Source organism: Brienomyrus brachyistius, chromosome 17, assembly GCF_023856365.1.
Source record: "Brienomyrus brachyistius isolate T26 chromosome 17, BBRACH_0.4, whole genome shotgun sequence".
Taxonomy (NCBI): domain Eukaryota; kingdom Metazoa; phylum Chordata; class Actinopteri; order Osteoglossiformes; family Mormyridae; genus Brienomyrus; species Brienomyrus brachyistius.
In genome coordinates this window covers 13824115-13844279 of record NC_064549.1, presented here as the reverse complement: position 1 = coordinate 13844279, position 20165 = coordinate 13824115, and the positions used below count along the sequence as shown (strand labels likewise).

The 20165-nt window shown below is 45.1% G+C and overlaps 1 protein-coding gene across 2 annotated transcripts in view; it reads left to right on the top strand.

Annotated features, from left to right (window-relative positions):
* Positions 1–20165, top strand: part of LOC125711895 (protocadherin-16-like) — a 91510-nt gene that overhangs the window by 10512 nt on the left and 60833 nt on the right. For both annotated transcript variants that reach the window (XM_048981324.1, XM_048981325.1), the window contains exon 2: positions 2461–4281. In XM_048981324.1, the coding sequence (XP_048837281.1) occupies positions 2515–4281 (1767 nt within the window). In that variant the 5' untranslated portion in view covers positions 2461–2514. The remainder of the gene's footprint in view (positions 1–2460; positions 4282–20165) is intronic.

The following is a 20165-nucleotide window of genomic DNA, read 5'->3' as shown; positions in this document are numbered from 1 at the left end:
GTGTGTTTGTATTTTGCAATTATATTGTGTGCCTTGTCCCCTTCCGGTAAGGATGCGCAATCCAAGTTATCTAAATTCCAATTCTTAGAATCGCCACTAGGGGGAGCTTTGCAGATCGCATTCAAGTACCTATTGTAGGGGAACGTCTGGGAAGTCTAATGCAGGGTTTTTACAACTACAGGCATTTTAATGATCCAAATAGAAAACGTTTCCTTATTCAGAACATGAGACATTTATATAGAACGCAATTTACAAGCTGTTTAGGAGGAAATACTGACAATGAGATGTGCAATTATGATCCAGCAAAGAACAAAACACAAAATTACCTCTTGAAGTTCTCCTTCCTAACTGATTTTGAGGTTGCACTGCAAGCGATGAATAAATCACCCTTTTCTCAGTGTATTTTTTGACATGCTTTATTTTTTCAAAATAATGGATTACAACTGGCTCTAGAAAACCATGCCAAAACCACAAGTACATGCCAGGAATATAATTCTTCAGCTAAACACCATCAACCAATATTGTGTCTGGTCATCAAACTAAGAAATGTCACTTGCGTATGCTGTGATGCTGTATGTTCAGTACAGAAGCATGGAGAATGTAATTTAGAAGGAATCAGCCAAAACCTGGTAAAGCTGTCAGAATTGGCGATGCTATAACTGTGTATGGCTAATATATTTTTATGTTAAGATGAACTAAAAGCTTAGAGTCTCAGGTGGTTTTTGCAGTATAAAATAAATGCAGTGACTTTTTGATTTTTGATTTTTGATTTTGATTTTGAGGAAAAAAAATCAAATATGTTTTTACTTCAAAAGTAGAGCACTTTAATACATACTAAATAAATGTAAATCATACTCAGTCTGAGCTTGTATCATTTTTGGATTGAACTGTAATCATTCCTGAATTGAGGTGTACTGTATCATTACTTGTTGAGTAGACCGTGTGTCTAGGTGTGTATGATATGATCTAACAAAAGAATCGTCCTTGCCAGAACAGTTGCAGTGATTTCTTTGTCTCATGAGTTTTGTGAATATATTTCAGTGTTTAGCACCCACAAGTCTTTGCCCAATGAGTGTGAAGGGCAAAGACTGCTTCAGGTGGGGTGGAATTGGGGGCGAGGTGTAGTGTGGGACTGCTGCTCTTCCAAACAGAACGCACACACACACACACACACACACACACGCACACACAGTGTTTCTTCCTCTTCATCTCCCTTTGCCGACCATATCGTCCTTCATCATACAAACTGAGGCTACAGACACTTAGCCCGAGTGAACCAGGGCTTTTGTTTTAAATGCACAGATTAATGCACCGTAGGTTTGCACTGTTATTTATTTAGCATTGCTGTTGGCAGAGGGTTGGTCCCAGAGGTGGCCGGGCCCTACCCTTGAAATTCTGAATGAGCCTCAGTGTAGCTGAAATCCATGTCATATATAATATACATGAGGGAGCACAGGTTGTGCTAGTAAGAATATGGCGGGTGGGCTAAGACTTTTAAGATGACAAACCCACTTCTGTAACTGATAAAATGTACTGGAGCCAAGAATGCACACTACAGCATACGTATAATTAAATTATTCATTAAAAGTGTGATTTATTATAACTAGTTGGCTAACTTTTCCACAATTTCAAGAACCTTTTGAAAACTGACATCAATACATCAGTGGGCAAAAAGTCACCCTTTATGCTAATAAATGATCTGTTTTTCCACCTGCCTTTTAAGTGATTTATTAAGAGTGTGATTCCTTGTTTTTATGTCGACCGTACAAGTGACCTGTGTGTCTGAAAGAAATTCGTGTGCGCAGGTTAAACATGATTACAAGGTTTATTTCCCCCGAATGATGCGAGACAATTTTTTTCCTCTGTCTGTCCTCTGCGTAGTTCTCTGGAGGAGAACATTCTTCCTCAAATCTACATCTCAAGATGAACACATGTCCTGGGAGCTCTTAACACTGTGAAAGGGCTTTAAACCAGCCTCGCCCGCCAATGTGGGTGGACATCAGCTTCCCATACTATGTTCCTTGACACATGGGTTCTATTGGGTGTTGCCCAGTACAGATTTGAACCCAACTCTGTTAAAAATCCAGCTTGTTTCCTTGGGATTTACAGGATATGCAAGGGTCAAGCACAGGGACCTCAGTCTGAACACAGATCAAATGGGTTCTTTGGTTCAGGGTGTACTCTTCCTGGAGCTGTGGGTTTCTGAGCAGTCCGGTTGAGTAATGGCCTGTGTGAGACAAATGTAAGAAAAATATGTGAGTATGGGATGTATTGGGTTGGGTGATGAACTTGTGAATAAGGGCTTCAATTCTTCTATATAGCTCAAAGATTTACCTGCATTGCTTGTGGTAGAAGTGGTGGTATCATAGACATCTGCTATCTTGTTTTTATAATGTGTTTATTGTAATTAAATTTGGCTAATAAAACTGTTGATAATTTTTTGTCTGTTTGTTTGTGCAGGCTTAGAAGGAATCATTTTACCCAAAGGCAGTGTCTAAGGGTTGGGGGAAGACTATGTTGGATCTATTGTGGAAAGAAGGGAGCTGGACGAAAAAGATGTTGTTGCTGCTGTACATGGCCCTGGAACTTATGACTGCTCACTCATCGGTTCTCCTGGGAACTCTGGAGCTCCAGCTAGATGAGGAACAGCCTGCAGGAACTATTGTGGGCGATATCACTGCCGGCCTGCCTCCTGGTGTCACAGCCTCCCAGTACTTTATTTCAGATCACCAGGGCACTGGTGTGGGCAGCGACCTCCATATAGATGAGAAAACTGGCATCATCAAGACCGCCAAGGTCCTGGACCGTGAAGTGAGGGACCGCTACAGTTTCATTGCTGTCACCATGACTGGTGTGACTATGGAGGTGATCATCACGGTGAATGACATCAATGACCACGCACCCACATTTCCCAGGCAAAGAACCACCTTCAGAATTCCTGAGCAAACTGCTATTGGCACCCGGTTTCCCCTGGATTCTGCCACCGATGCAGACAAGGACCAGCTGACGACACAGGGTTACCTCATCAAAGATGGAAATGAGGGGCAGAAGTTCCTTCTGCAGACTAAGAGGGGAAGCAACAAAGGTCTTTCCTTGGATCTCGTAGTTAATGGCATCTTGGACAGAGAGCAAAAATCAACCTATACTTTGCTCCTCGAAGCCTTTGATGGTGGGTCTCCAAAGAAGACTGGACAAATGATCCTTGACGTTATTGTGCAAGACATAAATGACAATGCTCCAGTCTTTAATCAGAGCCGCTACCACGCTGTCATCATGGAGAACATGCAACCTGGCAACAGCATCCTGCAGGTGTTTGCTAGTGATGCTGATGAAGGGGACAATGGCCTGGTTTTATATGAGATCAACAGGAGGCAGAGCGACCCTGACCGCTATTTCTCTATTGATCCACACTCTGGTGTGATCACACTCAGCAAGCCTCTGGATTACGAAATGCGCAAAGTCCATGAGCTGGTGGTGCAGGCCAGGGACAACGCCAGCCAGCCAGAGGTCACTAACACTTTTGTCACTATCCATGTCCGTGACTACAATGACAACCAGCCCACCATGACCATCATCTTCCTCAGTGAGGATGGCTCTCCTCAAATCTCAGAGGGAGCACAGCCAGGCCAGTTTGTGGCTAGGATTTCTGTTTCCGATCCCGATTATGGCGAGTATTCCAATGTCAATGTTTCCCTGGAGGGTGGGGATGGCAAGTTTGCCCTGACCACCAAAGACAACATCATTTACCTTATATGTGTGGACCAGATCTTGGATCGAGAGGAAAGGGACTCCTATGAGCTGCGAGTCATGGCCACAGACTCTGGCACACCACCTCTCCAGGCAGAGTCTTCCTTCACTATCCAGGTCACTGATGTCAATGACAATCCGCCACTCTTTGACCAGCAGGTGTACACACAGGCCATACCAGAGGTGATTTTCCCCGGGAGTTTTGTACTGCAGGTCACAGCCAGGGACAAAGACCAAGGGCCCAATGGTGACACCCACTACAGCATTCTTCAGGATTATGGAACTCACTCGAACTGGTTCACAATTGACTCGGCCACGGGGATAATCACCACTGCATCACAGCTGGATTACGAGACTGATCCTAAACCCAGCCTAATCGTGGTGGCTTCCGATGGGGGGCAACCACCTCTGTCCTCCACAGCTGTGGTGAACATCATGCTGCAGGATATAAATGACAATGAGCCTGTTTTTGGAAGGAGCTTCTATGAAGTGTCCATCAGCGAAAACACTCCAGCAGGAACCTGCTTCTTGGAGGTAGGATCTACTTTTTGCTGTTCATTGCACAAGTATTATGTTAATTTCTAACACAAAGAATTGATCATGAAATCTTGCTTAGATAGAGTACAATTTTGCCATTACGTTATAAATAACTTTGTGTATAGACCATGAGCCACGTTTATTGCCATATTTGACTTAATATGTTTTCTTGTTTTGTAAGGCAGTTTTTAAGCCTGTACTTCTGAGATTTGTGCCCTGGGTAAAAATGATGGTCGATATTTTCAGGAATAAGAGCATTTTTTTCTACTGTCATCTGAGACAAATATCAAGGTAGACCGCAGTCGTTGAGGTGCATTAATTTTGATTTTTCTCCGTTGGCCTGGAATCAAGTGCATTTATTGCAGAACCCATTGGGATTTAAAAATATTGGTTGGGGTTCACCTGCAGCATGTGAGCTCGGAAGATTTACTCAGAGCTGGCTGTCCTTTTCTTCACCTCTCAGAGAGGGTTTCCTCGGTAAATTAGACACTGTGAGTGAGTGTTCAAAATTTTGAGCTTCTCTCTTGGGTGGGGCTGCTTTCGATCTGCTTGCGTTGCCTAAGTTCTCAAAGGTTTCTGCAAGGCAGGGAATGGAACAATGCAAGTTGAAGCCGCATTTCAACAGGTGGGTAACATGGGGCAAAAAAACAGCAACGATAGTAAGAAAAAATTTCTGCGCAATCTGAATGTTTTTCTTTTTCGTGTGCTTGATGCTTGCTCTCTGCTCACTCTCACTTGGTGATATTCTCCAGCACTACAAAGCTGTACTGTAATCTCATGTTCCAACAGGAGCTTTAGAAAGAGAAATGGTCCCCAAGTTAAAAAAAGCGAGCACATGCAGGAATTCCACATTCGTTACACAGCCTTTTAATTCATATTTCAAACGTGTCTGCGGTTGAGATGCACCAGCCAACTCTGCAAGGCGCAGAATGACCCTGACAAAGGCCCTGGCAAGTGAGGTCTGGACCAGAGGCTGCTCTGGGGATATGGGGAGAAGGGGTGGATGGGGGGGCTTGACGCTGTCTGACGGCTCTTGGCACGCATTCGAGGAATAGAAGCCGTTAGCGCTTGTCTGGGAGGTTCCCCCAGGGAACTGCCGAGCGATGCTGGGCAATGAAACCCCAAAGAGGATCGTCCAAGAAATTTGGTTCACAGTGTTCATAATGTTTTTAAGAAACTAGATCGAGGGCACACCGCAGAGATTGCTGAACAGATCCACGAAAACATTACTCGATATTCCCCTTTTGTCGCCTCTTTTTCCTTCGTCTTTCTCAGGTTTTGATGGAGCTATTTCCTCTTAGTCAGTGTGGCAGACAGCTACTTGAGACCAGTGAAAGCTTAGCCCTGTAGTGGGAATGGTGCTGTGTGTGTGTGTGTGTGTGTGTGCGTGTGTGTGTGTGTGTGTGTGTATTTTTTTTCCCCATATCTCTGAAGTGATACGCCCATCTGTGCCCCCACCATGCCCTGGTTCAAAGATAGGAGGGGCATTTCTGGTGTTGGAGATGGGTCTACGGATGCTGGCACCTTTTACCTGGCTGAAACGCTGTGAGCTAAGCCTCATTCTGATCTGGGTCTGCATGAATAACTTACTCCGGCATTCATTTTTGAAAACAGAACTTCCAAATGTACCTACAGCAGGCAGGGTGCAATGGCTTCACTTCTGAGCTTCCCAGCCCCAGTTTTGGAGCACCTAAATTATTTGTCTAAAAACATATGAGGCCATTGAGGAAAGTGCTCTGTCTACCTTTAACATCCATCATTTAAGGGAGATAGAAGAAAAGCAAAAGAATATAAGAGATGTATGAGAGCCAAAATGCTTCACCTTTAGAACTTTAGTTAAAGTTGGACTACTTATAATTGTTTGGAATGAAGTATTATAATTAGTCTAAAAATTAAATTCATTTTTTACCCACTGTGCCTCTTAAATGTTTTCATTGTTAAACAGTTCCAGCTTCCTGTTAAGTGTTTGTTAACCATAATAAGGCCATCAAAGCCTCTAGGGTCACCCTTTGTACCCAGCCATGGAGAGGGGTCCCCCTGTCAGACGAGTACCTCACATGGCAATGAGCCCGCAGTTCACATCTCTTTCAAACTCCTGGCTGGAAAGAATTCCCCATGGGGGTCGCAATTGAAAGAACTTTTTTCCCCCACCTTGCCAGAGAAGCAGCTGCTGCGTAATTGGTGCGTTTTGGTTGCAGTCCCCCTTCTTAATGGGCTGAATAGGAGAGCATTGGGGTAGACAAAGTGCCATTCCTCTGTGGATCCTGGCCATACAATGGAGCCCACGATTTCACTAGGTCCAGTGTTTCCAAACGACCTTATCAGCAGACAGCTTTGTTTGTTTACGTTCGTGTAAAACGATGCTGTAATTTCCCTTGCCAGTCGTGGTGTTCTGCGAGGGCTCTGTGTGTCTGATTCCGCTGCTGCTGCTTGCGGTTAGACGCAGGCCTCTTCAGCATACACTGCGGACCTGTCAAGATAAGAATCGGCCTTATGTCTTGCCTCTTGGCCTAGCAGGAGACCAGGAGACAGGACGGGGTGTGGGGGAGACCTGCCCCAAAGAAGGGGGCAGGATAGAAGGGGGCTTCCTCTTGCATATGAGGGGGGTCACCATCTTCCCAGCCCCATATCTGATCTTACATCAGGTCCTGTTAGCTGCAGGTACTAGCAGAGTGCACCCCTCTGTCGATTTCACTGCGATGAGTGTCCAACCCAGTGCCTGTTCTGTTACACCCCCCCTCCCGCCCACGCAATCGGGCAGCAAGAAATGAAAACATTTAGAGGCTTGTGCCTGGTAGTGCTGCAGTCCTGCTAGAATTGAAATGGTTTTATCAACTCCTTTGCATTCCATAGAGCTTCCTGTCCAGGTCATGCCTTCTGAACCCTTTCATGTCTCTGAACCCGGTGCCCCATCCTTAAAAACACACTGACTTCACACACCTGTTTGTCATTGCCTTGCTCCTGTGGCCCCAGGGTTTAGGGCATGGTCATTCTTACAGATTTTTATTATACTGTGTTTTTTTTGTTTCGTCACAAAGTATAGGAGTGTTGCCAAGTTGGGCTGCAACCTGGAATTGATGAATAGGAACTGTGGGAAAATCACAGGCATTTGTGTGTGTGTGTGAAGGGAGTGAATGTGAGAGTGTAAGGAACAATGGAATGAAAGGTTTACAATAAGTGTAACTGGAATGAGTGGAGAGGTATCTTTTGTAAAGCACAATCAATGCTTTTTTGGCTAATCATCTTCCATCTCTTCAATTCCTCTCTAGTTACCAGAATGATCCTCCCAGCTGTAGCCCCTTGATACGCAGGTGTCCAGTGATGCACCTGATTTATTGTACTGATTGACTGATACTAAATTTTGGTGGAAAAACTCTAGGGGTCTCGACTCTGAAATCTGGAATCTGTGATATCATGGCTGGCTAATGCCACGTCAGTGCTTCTGACCTGACCTTTAACCTCTTTGACCTCATGCCTGGTTTACAGAAACTCAGTGAACTTGTTCTTTGGCTCTGTTTGTGCAGTGAGAGTCATTTGCCTCTCAGACACTTTGGAGGTCAACTTCAGTTGCGTAGATCTTGTTTTCATAATCCTGTCAGCTAGGCTGTTACAGGTCTTCCCATTTCCTTTGCTGTAAACTAATGGGTGGATTTGCACGGGGCTCGATTGCTCCATTGCCCTGAAACCATTTCATCTGTAACCCCCCCCGAATGGGAAGGTTGGACAGCGTTAGCTCAGTCAGATATAATCTGCAATCTGCTGCCCTGACCCTCTATGCAGCTGTGCTGTCGGCCTGTGTTCGAGATCTCACTCATCCGTCATGGGCTCCCGTTCTTATTCAGCCCGTTGCTCACCATTCATATACAGAATAAAAGAAATCCGGTGCCGCTTTTCAGGATTATTTCTGCATTTTCTCTCGCTCAGGGTACACTCGATTCACATTAAACTGTACAGATTTAATGGAGGGTTTTCTAGGGTGAACTGATGGTTTTGAAGGAAACTGGGAGGCGATACAGCAGAAAGAACAGCACCATATGGTGTTTTTTTTTTTTTTTTTTTTTTTTTTTACAGAAACCCCCTGTTTTGCATCTAACTCCCTCGCTGAAGCCTTTGTTTCTCGTGATTGGAGCAATTGTGGAGTTTCCTATTGCTGAATTGACAGATCATGCCCCCTTCCCTTCAAAATCACGCTCTCCAATCCAAAAATCCCTGGTCACACTGGTTTAGCACAAATAAAACTGGCCCCTTCCATCCGTTCGCAGCGGTGCAAGGTGGAGAGGAAGGCTTTCGGTTTGACCCCAGAAACGGGAGCAAAGACAAAATCCTAGCTTTCAATTGAACCAGTAAGCGGCGGAATAGACTGCTGGGGATGAGCAGCCAGCCAGACGGCTTTGGGGTTTCCTGTCTCCATTTTTCAGGATTCCCTGGTTTGCCCAGAGCTTGAATTTGATTTTCCATTCAATGGGCACAGAGATTGCTTGCTCTCTATGGAAGACGTTATTACAATGACACGAAATACTAATAATGCATTCACACAATAAGTTTTTATTACTATGCATTTTCGTTCAAAATGGATGTGACAGCAGCTCTTTTAAACAACCAAGTTTTTAAAAGCACTACATGGTCATTTTCTTTGATTAAAGCTCGTTCTGGTGACAGTCCTGAACTGTTATAACACTAGTTAACTCATTCATCCCCCCACACGTAAATTTACCGTCTCTGAAATGTGGCTGTTGACCTCTCCCTGGGGGGTGTTTCACCAGCTCTTCTTGCCAGCAGTACAGGGTAAAACTGCAGGAAAGAAATGATGTTTAATGCGTGCGTTAGACACAGCTGTGTGGCTCCCCAAAGTATCACTGATTGAGGGCAGTGTGAGGGCACGGGATTCCAGTTGTTATCCTGTTGCCCTCTGCCTTTTCACTTTCTCTTGTCACATTGCCTACGTCTCCAGACTTTCCCACACTTCATGCTCCCCCTGTTTCCGCCAACTCCGTATCCTTTCTATATGAGCTCCGGATAGAGGCCTAAGTGGCAGCACTTGGGTTAGCTCTTTGAGAGACTTGAGTAACTCTCACAGTGTGTTGTATTGTGAAGGACTTTGCTCCCACAGATCACTCATCCCACAGTCACACTCAACCCAGCGTAACGATGCGCAGAGTGAAACGGAAATGTTCAGCTGCACATTTCCACACTTCAAGCTTATCCAAAGTTCGAAGTCCGTCTGCAGCTCTGGATGTGATTATCATCACTCATAATTACTCCCATGGTGTGATGATTGAGATCTACAGCTTTTGCTATGTATGGCACCATATTTCATAGGAATGAGTCACAGGCTGGCTAAACCAGCTGCGGTCTAGTACCCCTCCTTTACATTGGTCCCACAGTGCAGCACCATCCTTTAAGGACCAATTATTACCGCCAACTCTTGCATTGATATTAAAAATAGGTCTGTGTCATTTTTTTCAGTATTTACTTTTCATCCTTTTCAAACCAAGGCATTTAACATTACGAATTACCCCTGCCTAGTTCTGCTGTTTCATATGTGTTAGCTAAGTCTGTGTTAAATACACACAAACACACATACACACACACACAGACCAGTGAGATTGGCCTGCTGGGCTGACTTAGGGTCTGGTGAAAGGTCTAATTATGAGACATGGCAGGGAAGAGAACGATTAGCCTACAACTTATATGTGCCATGTTAGTATAAGAGCGGCAAACGGAAGCGGATCGGCAAGGTGGTGCATACAGCCAAGAACAAGCTTTCACTGGAGGCCAGAATCCATGCGTGAGCAGAGCCATTGACAGGTCTGCTTGTGTGGTCGGAGCTGACATGACCCCTTCTCTGTACCATGGAGCTGGCCGTCCAAACTCCACAGTGTTTCTGGGAGACGAGGTTCTCCCCTCCACATCGCTTGGCGGTTCCCGCTCCCTGTCAGCCGTGTTTTTTTTCCCCCAGATCCAGCTAGCACTTTCGCGGTCCCATCTTTCCTTGTGGGAGACCGGCAGAACCCCCAAAGCAGCTGAACCACATTCCCCCACGTCTTTTCGGGTGGAAAGAGTGCTCTTCGACGGTGGCGGTTTCCTCCAGCTCTTCCAAAACAAGCACTGTTTTTTGCCTAAGACTACAAACGGCATCTTCCAGCACCCTTTTTTTGCCGTCTTTGGGAAGTCTTAACCCAAGTATTCAAAACGTAAATTATGTTAATGTGAAGCCGAACCTTGTGCCATCTTTGTCGCTCATGGGCATAGTTCCCCAGGATGATCTTTAGGGACATAATTGTTGGTATCAAAATTGTCTGAAGTTCATTTCAGCATCTTCCCCTATTGATGACAGTGCTTAACATAGTCTAAAGGTTTTTCAGCATAAATATTGACATTGATGTTGTTGCCTGTCCAACATCGTAGCCAGTCCTATGTGGAAAGACCCAGACAGCCTTCGCTCCCTTCTGCATCATCATGCTAGAGGATATCTTAGCATTTCCACCACTTTCGACATTCGGTATTCATCATCTTAATGGTCCTTCCAAGATGTTTTTGGGGGAAGCGTTTTTACTTTGCTGGAACGGCACCAATCACGGACCCCTTTCGAACTTGCCTGATTGGGGCGCCGTCAAAGATGAAAGATATGATATTGGCAGAGGCCTTCGTCGCTACCGCAGCCAGGCAGACCACTGGTCAGTGTAGGGTTTCTCCTTACCATGCCTCGGTTACGAGGGCCTTGGAAGAGTGGAAAAGGAGGAAGGATAGCAAGAACTATAATTAGGTCAGACAATGCAGTCTTGTGGTTATAGAATGAAGGAGACAAAATTGGGGGGGGGGGCAGCAATGGAGCTGGTGCCCTAATTTTGCATCCAGCTTGCATCCAGTTGCACACCTGTGTGATCTGAGGCATCAGTGGAGAAGTGGGGGAGAAGGAAACAAGTTTAATAGCTTTTGCCCAAATCCCCCCATAAGCAGTCATGTTGTTCAACCCATAAATCCCAGAAGCAGGCAGCCAGCTGCACAGTTTGGAAGGAAAGGACAGTTCAAGCTGTCCGGAAATGTGACAGAGAAATGCCATATCTTACCTTTAAATTGGTCCTTCAGGAGTGATCTGGCATATCTTAATGTGAGTACAGATGGTTATGAAGATCCTAAATGATATCTCAAAGTTCAGGTCCAAGAATAGTTCTCAGAGACCTGGCTGAGGATCCTTACATTGTGCAATTTAGCAGACAGCCTTTCCTTATCGACAGACATCTCCATTTTTCTTCATAGTAATGGAACAGCACATGTCCTGCATCATCTAGCATTCAGAAACTGCATTGTTAAGTTTTACTAGGTTATTGTCGTAGCTCATTAGATCCCAATGTCACAGAAGAACTTGAAAGAAGCTGTCGAAGCAGTCCTTAATCTCGCCAGGAGTGGGAGATATACAGGCTTTTAGCTGCATGGACGCCATCAGCCATAGCTTGACCAGTCTCCATGATTGAGTGCTAGAAGACATTGTTGAATGACTTAGTTGGATGTATTATCCTCAGTTTCCCGAGATCGACTTTGCAATCTCTTAATACCTATTGCAAATCTGTCATCTGCTACACCACACCATCTGTGCTCTGTGTTAATCGGCACAGTGGAATATCACTGTCCAGGTTTACTCTCCAGCACTCAGTCCGGGGCTTGACTTTCTGAGGTGGAGTTTTAGGGAAACTGCTCATGAGCTTCAGGCAAAGGGATTTTTTTGCTCTTCCCTCTCTCTGGTTCAGCACAAGCACACCTGCTTGTTCTGTGTATAATGTTTCAGTCAAAAATCCATGGAGCTTTATTCTTACAACAGCTTCCAAAGCATTCATCCATCCATACATCCATCTCTCTTCCATCTGAGAGGGCCTGAAATGTATCCCAGAAAGCACAAGGCATCCCCGGATGGAATGCCAATCGGTTTCAGAATTTGTGATAATGTATGTAGAAAAAAAATGGTAAAAGCAGTACTGATGTAATTCGTATTACAGATAGATACATGATGCTCTTTGTTCTGTTGACTGATCTGTGGCACACTGAGTGTTAAACTTTCGATCACCGGTTAATTGTGGGCTAAAAGCCCTCATAAGTGAATGGCTCTTTTTGAAACATGGCAGGCTCACAGCTGGGGGGTGGGGGGTGTGTTCGACATGGCTTTCCTGCTCGACCCATGTCTGGTACAAAGCAGTGATTTCCACTTTCTTAACCCAAATGCTGTGGCGTGCCTCTGTCTCTTAGTGACTCAGACATGTTTGCAAAACATTGCGCTGGAGATTTCTTTATTTCCTGGAAAATATGGGAGCAGATGAGGAATATGAGGCAAAGGACTTCGTGATGGCCACAGCACTTTAGTGTCGTTACTAAGTCTGAAGAGGAAGTCTCTAAGAAGCAATAATAATAATTCTGTTTCGTAGACAAACAGAAAGGATTATGTTTTTTGGGGGGGTTTCTCCATTTGTTTAAACTGTTAATTCTGTTTATTGGTAGAGTTATGGTTAATTTTTTCAGAATTTCTTTCAGAGGATACCCCCCCCAGCGGACAGAAATCGGTGACATTGTAGACCCAAAAACATACACACACCAAGCAAGGCTGCTTATGAAGTTCATAAACCGGGTCTTTCTGAGCTATGTTACCCTGCGGTCCATCTATACCTTCTCTTATTAATGCATGAGGGCAGAAGCGTGTATGCAGCAGGGGGTGTGGTGGGGGTGTCAGTTTGCTGGGCTGGAGACGGTAAAAGGCCGACACCGAGGGACTGGAGGCTCAAATCACCGAGTGTAGTTAGACCCGGATGATTAACCAGACGTGGGTAATTCAGTGCTGGCAAACAGCAGTGGGCTTGATCATTTGCAGCCAAGTAATTAAATGAATGAGGGACCGTGTAAGGCCGTTATCTGTGACCGTCAATCAGCATTTGTCTCAGACGACACGCTCCTGCCACACCGGGTGTCTCTGGCGCCACCAGCCATCAAGCCCTAGTGGTTCATGTTAACGGGGGTACGGAGGGCAAAGGTGAAAAGGTCGGGCGGAAACCACGGACAAGGTGAAGAGAAAAGGATCACAGGAAATTAAGGGACATGGAAGAAGGCCTCACAGACTCTGGGATTGTGGGGGGTGAAGGGGTTGCCGTGGGGATGTGGAGGAAGCAGAGGGGGCTGACTCAGAATCCGATCGGTTCTTTCAGCCCCTTGTCCTGCTGCGTGCCCTAGTGTGTGTGTTTTCCTAAAGAATGTACAACAGTGTGAGTCTTCAGTCTTTATTCATGAGAATATTGTACTGTATGCCCGCTATTCACTACCAAAAGTGAGATAAGCCCCCCTCAATTTACTCTAACCAGCCTAATTCATTGGAAAATAGAATCCTGGTTGTGCTTTTGACTATTAAATGTTTCCCTAGTACACAGGGATATTCTGTAAAAATATATTAAATATTTAGATACTTAATTGATCTGCTTAACTTAGTTAAAAACTTCAAATTGCCAAAATTACATAAGCAGAAGTAGTCTGGCTTTGAAGAGTGTCTTTGTTTTATCAGTAACACACTAGATGTATTTCACAAATTAGCTAATTAAGTCACCCAAAGTGGTAACAGATCTGGAGAAACAAGTGTGTTTTTTTTCTCAGTTGTTAATGAGTGCTGCATGTACAGCTACAGGCAGCTGTGTTTGGACATGGAGGGCACACCGTGTGCAATGTGGGGTGTAATGTGGAGTGTGTTTTGTAATATGGGTTCTGTTGTGGTGTGGCTCCTACCACTTTGACAGGCACCAGCATCTGCCCCCCCCTTCCACATGCCTGCACCCCCCCCCCCATCTGTGAAAGGACCACTGCCCTGCTCGTCTCCAGGGTCTCCATACACAATGTGGGCCACTTTGTCAGCCATTTCTCTTGTGGGATGGAGCTGTAAGGAAATAGGCCACCACCAGCACCAAAAAAATACAGGATGATTTCCTGTCTCCTTCCCTCCCCTAACCCTAAACTAGGAGGAACTCTCCGCTATCCGGTTTCATATGCACACTTACCTATAAACACGTGTGAGTGTGACCTAAACAAATAACCAGGGGGGTTAAAAGGCTAAGAAAATGTATTAATCCCCTGGCTGAACCTTTTACAATCCCATTGTTCTGAGAAGAAGCAGACTTTTGGTTCCTTTTTTCCATATTCTGAATTTTTCCTTATTTTCGGAATTTCTTGAGTCATTGGAACGAGATCAGTGAGCTTCAGAGTGAGGCTGATATGGGCTCCATATGAAGTGTGAGGGGGAGCGAGGTTCCCTGTGGCAGGACGAGGAGTATTTGGAGACCTGTCTGGTTAGGGTCTTTGCTCACACGATGATGCCGTGGAGGAGAAGGTCACACTTAGCAGTTACTACCCATGGGCTTTGGATAAGAAGTCCTCCCAATTGGTCTTGATTTAATTCATCAACAACGAGTCAGTTCTATCCAGGAATGTGAGTGAGACATGTGAGTGTGTTGTGCGTGCCTGTGTCCCACCAGTGAGGGCCTAGGAACTCTAGAATTGCTGCAATGAGCATATTCGTCGATAATGACCTACACTACAGACCAAAAAGGCACCCTAGAATAACCCCAAAATGTCTACTGGCCTGGTTACCCTCTTCAGCAAGAGAAAGGTATTCTCTGGGAAAGAGATTTTGGAAAGAGAATAATCATGAAAGCAATCATCTAAATTGAGGGTTCTCCTTCAAGTAGAGTTTAAACAAACTCCAGAGTGTACAGTGTAATATGTATCATTTAATACATTCCCGGTTAGCTCTTATGGAGGATAATTGTAGCATCTTGTTGGCATAAATGGGTCAGCTTGTGGATGAGGCTGAAGAGTTGAACTGTGGGTAGTGGGAATTGACACCGCTTCACTCCTGCCATCTTGCACAGTCACTTGGGAGCTGATACTATAAATTATCAGAAGTCAGTTGTAGTTGTGGATACCCAGGTGTGTTCGCCAGATTTTTGTTCCAGCTGTTCATGTAATTAATTAAACTTAATTGGCCTTTTGTCAGACACTAAAAGAACCATTATATCTGTTAATGGTTAGAAACCACATATACTTTAAAACTATATGAAACTCTAATTTGTCACTGCTCTTCAAACAAAATAAGACAGGGTTTGGCATGCTGACGTTTGAATCATTTTTAAATTCTATGGTTATTCCGGGTATAGGGATGTCAACTCATTGATTATTTGTTAAAAATAAATTAATTGACTGCAGTAATGTTTAATACAGTATTATCATTTAACAGCACTGTAGATCTCAAAGAATTCATAACCTAACAAACATCAATTCATATTTAAACATTCAGTCTACCACTCAGTCTTGTTGAATTAATTATGAGCTCAGCTAGAGCTAAAATCACTTTAAATAAAGGGCCCTGGGAAGACAAGCAGACCACCGCTCCAAACGTCTTATGGGTATCGTTACTGTCAGTGTAGCCATCTTAAGTAGCCTAAACCAGTTTGGTTGGGACTCATCTGGGTGTAATTGTGAGCATGTCTAGAGAAATGGTTTTGTTGTGATTGACACTGTTTCAGTTGTTTAGTCTAGGGGTTCCCTTCCACTGCTACATATTAAATGTTTAAAAAGGTTTGGTGTGTGAAGCCCCGGCTATGGTTTCTTCCCATGGATCCTTTAATTTCCTTTCTGCGATGATCTGATTTATTTTTTTGCCTGCCCCCCTGCGAGGCTTGCAGCTTGGTTTGTAGAGCAGGACTCGCTAAGTTTTGATACAGTTTACAAAACCCACTGCTTATTCAGCTCAGGGATTTGCCAGGACCTCACCAAGGTAGAGTGAGATTAGTGGCTCGATGTCGCCATATTTCGGTGTGGAAAGATGCTGTGTGTGCATGTTGGGGTTTTGCTGAGTTCCTTTATGCTCTGTTTTCTTGGAAGCTAAACTGGGCAAGAATGCAGGCAACAGTAGCTCTGAGTGATGACGTAAGGAAAATCGGAACAGAATGAATCAACATGGATTTGGTAAATCTAGACATACTTGAAATTGGTTTTTTCTGTTACGCGTGTTTTTCAATGGACATCTTGACTTGACAGTCACTGGAGATTACTACCCAGGTTCTCCCCAAGTGTGCTGCAGATGTCAGGGCAAAAGAACCTCAAACATCTGTCTGCTCCATCATAGATGTTGCCATTGTTGGTGCGTAATCACAATGGCTCTGTCCGGCAAAGATAGCACCCACCCTCTTCGTGGGTATTCATCATCCCCATTTAGCTAAACAGATTGGCTTCCATCACCATGGCAGCAACGAGTGGTTTGAGTTCAGGTGGAATTGTGGGGAAGGGCGTTTTGTGACAGGTGATGTCAGGTGTTTCTTCCATATATATCAAAAAGGAAGCGAAATTGTGATGTTTTCTTTCAGAGACCTTCAAACAATAAGCATCATTTCATTGATCTGATGTGTTAGTGTCTGTTGACTGAAGCACTTCAGAATTCCACCTTTAGGCAGTAATTTATGCAGTTTTCTTTGGGCCTGTTAAAAGGTCTCTTGATGCAGCAGAATTATTGTCACTGCCTGTAGCAATGGGATGCACTAAGCCGAAAAACAAACAATTGTCATGATTACAAAGTCTTTCCACAATTACGGTACATAATGATTATCCGAGTAGGCTTAGGTTTAGCGTTATACAGTATTACTCTTTAAATAAACAAACAAACAAGTAAATAAAATTTGTTGTGAAACGTATCCCGTCCCAGGATGCTCTTAATAGCTGCAGCATGTATCCCATTGCTTGTGCCAGTTTTATCTGAGCACAGATATTGTAAAGGCTAAACAGGCTAAAAAGTGTAAAACATTTGCACAATGTGAGGAATTCGCTAAGTCTTACTCGATTCAGAAATGGAAAACTAATCCATTCTTAAAAAGAAGCCGTTCCGAATGTGTAACCTCCCTCTCCCTTTCTCTCCACTGCTCTCTCTCTCTTCCTTCTTCTTTTTCCCATCATATCCCTATTTTTTGTCTCGGAGCAAAGTCAGCAGGGTGCGTCGTGTAAAGTGTGCTACCCAGAGCCTCACTGTCTTTCACCACAGTGAGGCAGCCGACTGAAATTAATGCTTGAAAGTCTGATAACCAGGAGAAATGAATCAGGACAAGTGGGCTACTGTGGGACACAGAATAAGAGATGAAGAGAGATGGAGGAAAAGATGAGGGCAAGGTTGAGTTGGACCTGAGGGAAGCAGAAAATAGGACAAATACTGTAGGTCTTGTCCTGTTAGAGTTATATAGTTTATTTTATAGTCCAGGGGTGTAGCTATAAATTTTGGAGTCCCTGACAAAATGTGACATTGGCCATTCCCACCCAGTCTTACATATGATTTTATGTATCCAAGGGCCCATGTGAAGTTCTGGACCCCCTGAATCTGCCAGGGTCACTCTGCCCTCCGATGCTCCATTATAGGTTAGGGTTTCATAAATGAAGCTCCTTATTGACGCCACATTTGTCACCCTCAGCATGTGAACGCCATTACGTTGTGGAAGTACCCTAGTGAGGGTCTGGCCACCCCCAGCCGGATGAAAGCGATCTGTTCCCTTGCTTGTTGTGGCTTTCAGCACAAGCGCCCGGCCCAGCCCAGCCCAGCCCTGCCCGCAGAGCCGAACGTGGGCCTGCTGCCGGGGAGCCGCTGCACGCGCGACATGAAAGCTGAGTTCACACTCGAGTCGGCGTTCAGGAAATGAGCCTCGCTGGGATCGGGTCGGCCCACATTTGGGGATTAAAGAGACTCATCTGTATAATTTGGGTCCTTAGCAAAAGGGGTGGGAGGTGTGTGGGGTATGGAATCCATAAAGTCCAATTTTATTTACCTCACAGGAAACAGGCTGTGATGTCGTGCAGCTTGATGTTTCTTTTGTGGGTAATGCGACAGAGAAATCTGGGCAGCGCAGAGGCACACAGATGCGAGCTATTATGCGCAGCATAGGAGCTAATTACTGAAAGGAACCCGCTAACGAAAACTTTGATCACGCACGGACGTAAGTGGCTCTGAGTCTGGGTCCAAAAAAGTGGAGGGAAAATGCATTATTGTTAACCATATGTTTACAGAAAGGCATTAGCAAAACAGATATTAATGGCTGTCTTAAACTTTTAGACGGGTTACAAGGCTCGGAGGAATTGCTTGGAAATTACTTGGAATCGAAAGATTCTAAAAATATATTCCTGTTTCCGGAGGACTTTCAGGTATTTTACGAGTGCAAAGCACGGGTTACCGAAGTATAAACATGAAGCAGTAGTTCTTGCCAGGTCCCTTGGTGTAGAACATGTTGGCATTAACCCTTGTTATGCTCAGCAAAATGCTATCACCCATTGCATTAAACAGACACTGTCTGCTGTACCGGCTGACTGTGTTGCATTGTTTTTTGTTTTTCTGTAGCACTTTAGCCTTAGATATGGAAAACAGTAATGGAGGAGAGGATGTAGTTTGAGAAGAGAAGATGATACTTAGCTAGACACCAAAAACAGCACATTACCCTGGAACACCCCAGGTTTTTGGAGTCCCAGATGGTCCGGGTCCTGCCTGCTCTGACTTGATCATCCTGTATGAGCTGTAGGCTCCAAATGGGCTCAGAATGGTGCTAAACCGCAACACCAGCAGCAGCAAGCACAACGCAAACCAACTCTGCGGGCGGCATCAGCCGTGACGACAGTGACAACTCAGTCCCGTCAGACACAATCAAAGCCTTTTGTGACGATATAAAGGCAACGGGGTCCTTTTCACCACATCCAATCGCAGCTTACTCTGCTGCATTTCCACCAGCACTCCCACAATCGCAGACCGTTCATGATTTTTTAAAATATTGTTCCCTGTCATTCTTCTGCTTTTCAGATTTTTTGTTCTGGGGCCTTTTGTTATGGAACCACTGCTATCGGCGCTTGCAACAGGTAATTAGGCCTCCTGTGACCTCAGCTCACAAAGGGGCTGAGACAAAGGCAGACAAAGGGGCGGGAAGTGGGAAAAATCCATTGGCCGTGGCAAGAGATTTATTTCCAGAAATTGTCGGCCCAGTGATGGGGAGAGCTTGCTGCTTTGGCAAACGACACTTCAAAATAAATATGCGAAAATTATGGGGGGGGGGGGTGGTGCAGGGAGCGATCCAGACCAGAAACCATAGCCTCAGTTGGTTTTTCATTTACCCTGTCACGCAACAGGACCGAATCACAGAAGGGACGGGGGGAGGGGGGGCAAGACACATAGACAAGGGGGTGGGGGGAGAGGGAGAAAGAGGGAGAGAGGAGATTTGGGTAAAAATAGTTTCTGGACATAGCAAGTGTCTCACTAAGGCCACCCGCTAACCTCAGAGGCGCCACACTCCCTGGCTGGCTTCAGTCTGAGAGGAGGCCAGGTTTTTACCCACAGAGCCAAGAAGAGGGAGCTACAGCGATGACACAAGGCCCCTGGAAACCAAGACCTGAATTGACGAGCCTAGGCTGTTCAAAATACGTCCAGTATGACAGAGCAAGACGTTTTATCACGAGTAGCAAAACCCACATGTAAGCTTTCTTCTTCTACATCACTTGACCAAAATGGGAGTGATGTCACATGACAGTGACCGAGCAATGGTGGGGGGGAGGGGAGCTAGGTGTACAAATGGAAAGCAAGCCAGGCGCAAGAGCTGTGTCTGGTGAAACAGCATATAGTTAGGGTAGGGGGTGATGTTGAAGTTTTATTCCTTACATTTTGACCTGTGCTCACCGGGTCCCTGGTTTCGTTCAGCTTCCACTGTCAGTGAAGTTGGAGTGGGATGGGTTGAGCCTGCAATGGCGAGGGTGCCGTCCCCCTGCATGTCGTTAAGGGCCCAGTCAGTCACGTGCCCGTGGAGATGAGAGGGCGGGGTCCAGAGATGCCCGCGGGTGGGTGG